General features: G+C 35.6%; 1 protein-coding gene across 1 annotated transcript in view; it reads left to right on the plus strand.

Annotated features, from left to right (window-relative positions):
- Positions 1–2,057, plus strand: part of LOC106462216 (atrial natriuretic peptide receptor 1-like) — a 28,933-nt gene that overhangs the window by 21,352 nt on the left and 5,524 nt on the right. Inside the window, exon 12 of the mRNA XM_022389403.1 lies at positions 870–1,044. Coding sequence (XP_022245111.1) covers positions 870–1,044 — 175 coding nt within the window. The remainder of the gene's footprint in view (positions 1–869; positions 1,045–2,057) is intronic.

The raw sequence follows: 2,057 nt of genomic DNA on the forward strand, positions 1-2,057 counted from the left end.
ATTGTTAGAGGTTCTGTTATCTAATTTAATCATTGTTAGAGGTTCTGTTATCTAATTTAATCATTGTTAGAGGTACTGTTATCTAATTTAATCATTGTTAGAGGTTCTGTTATCTAATTTAATCATTGTTAGAGGTTCTATTATATAATTTAATCATTGTTAGAGGTTCTGTTATATAATTTAATCATTGTTAGAGGTTCTGTTATCTAATCCAATCATTGTTAGAGGTTCTGTTGTATAATTTAATCATTGTTAGAGGTTCTGTTATCTAATTTAATCATTGTTAGAGGTACTGTTATCTAATCTAATCATTGTTAGAGGTTCTGTTATCTAATTTAATCATTGTTAGAGGTACTGTTATCTAATCTAATCATTGTTAGAGGTTCTGTTATATAATTTAATCATTGCTACGTAAACATGAAATGAAATAATTTTAAGAATTTTAATGCACATAAAAAAATTCTAATTAGAGGTTCTCTTATCTAATTTAATCATCGTTTAAAGCCTATTGTGGGCTAAACACATTGCAATAGAGTAAATGAACAAAATATCCTTGTCACCATGATTTGGGTAAATGTGGGTTATTCCAAGTGATATAAAAGAACATACACCATATGACAATACAACAGGACTAAGAAACGTGATGCTGAATCTTCACATCAGAATTCAGGTGTCTCTCACACCCCTCTCAGTTGAGTAACAACATAGTTTAGTTTCCACAGGTGTACATTAACATTAAACATCCAAATTTTCAAACTAAAGGAATTAATTTAGAGATTGCGCTAGAGTTCAGATGTTTCTTCTTACATTCCTCCGAATCTGTTCAGAGTGAGTTTTTTCATCATCTTCCTTCGCGCATCTTTTCGTAGGTGGAGACTATCGGTGACGCTTACATGGTTGTGTCAGGACTTCCTGTCTCGAACGGAAATGAACACGCCCGGGAGATTGCACGCATGTCCCTAACGCTCAGAGAAGCCATCCGGAATTTTAAAATCCGCCATCGTCCAGAACGAACAATGCAAATCAGGATAGGAATGCACACTGGTGAGATCTGATCGTAAATACTTTACTTCTATCCAATATTATTTGTTTTTCCACGATATATTGGCGTTAATACAATCTATCTAATATCTACAAAAGCCAGTTGTCTTTTGGTAACGCTGGGTTCGTCTGTGTCGCTTAGCAACAAAACTTGATATTCTTGTCTTAAGTATGTATATGATACCTCCAGCGTTCACGACGGCTGACTTGAATTCCCCTTTGTTAGATCGTTTTACGTTTTAGTTTATACACATACTTAGCTTAAAATAGACAGTTCGAAGTTCTTGACAAATTTTAAAAACATATACGTTAGTGACCATAATTCGTATGTTTTTATTGGGTTTTGTGAAGGTTTTCAGTTTTATAATTACTTTTTTGGAAAAAAAGTCTTTTTTTATTTATTTCTCCCAAACGAATTGCCGTTAATCTTAACTAATGATGACACTTGAAATATTTAGTAAGACTCTCCCCCAGTGGCACAGCGGAATGTCTGCGGACTTATACCGCTAGAAACAGTATCGAGATGGACAGAGCACAGATAGTCCTTTGTGTAGCTTTGTGCTTAATAACAAACAGGCCCGGCATGGACAGGTGGTTAGGGCGCTCGACTCGCAATCTGAAGGTCGCGGGTTCGAATCCCCGTCACACCAAACATGCTCGCCCTTTCAGCCGTGGGGGCGTTATAATGTGACGGTCAATCCCACTATTCGTTGGTAAAAGAGTAGCCCAAGAGTTGGCGGTGGGTGGTGATGACTAGCTGCCGTCCCTCTAGTCTTACACTGCTAAATTAGGGACAGTTAGCGCAGATAGCCCTCGTGTAGCTTTGTGCGAAATTCAAAAACAAACAAACAACAACGGTCAAGACTAGTATTAATTATAACTAAATTTACAATTATAAAACAATGACTATGATAAACATAACAAAGTAAGCCACAATGTCGTCAAGAAATTAATGTCGCTTTTTTTTAGATGAAAAAACCCGAACAACTTATGTATCAAAACAAAACATTTATTAA

Source organism: Limulus polyphemus, unplaced genomic scaffold (genome assembly GCF_000517525.1).
Source record: "Limulus polyphemus unplaced genomic scaffold, Limulus_polyphemus-2.1.2 Scaffold1119, whole genome shotgun sequence".
Classification (NCBI taxonomy): domain Eukaryota; kingdom Metazoa; phylum Arthropoda; class Merostomata; order Xiphosura; family Limulidae; genus Limulus; species Limulus polyphemus.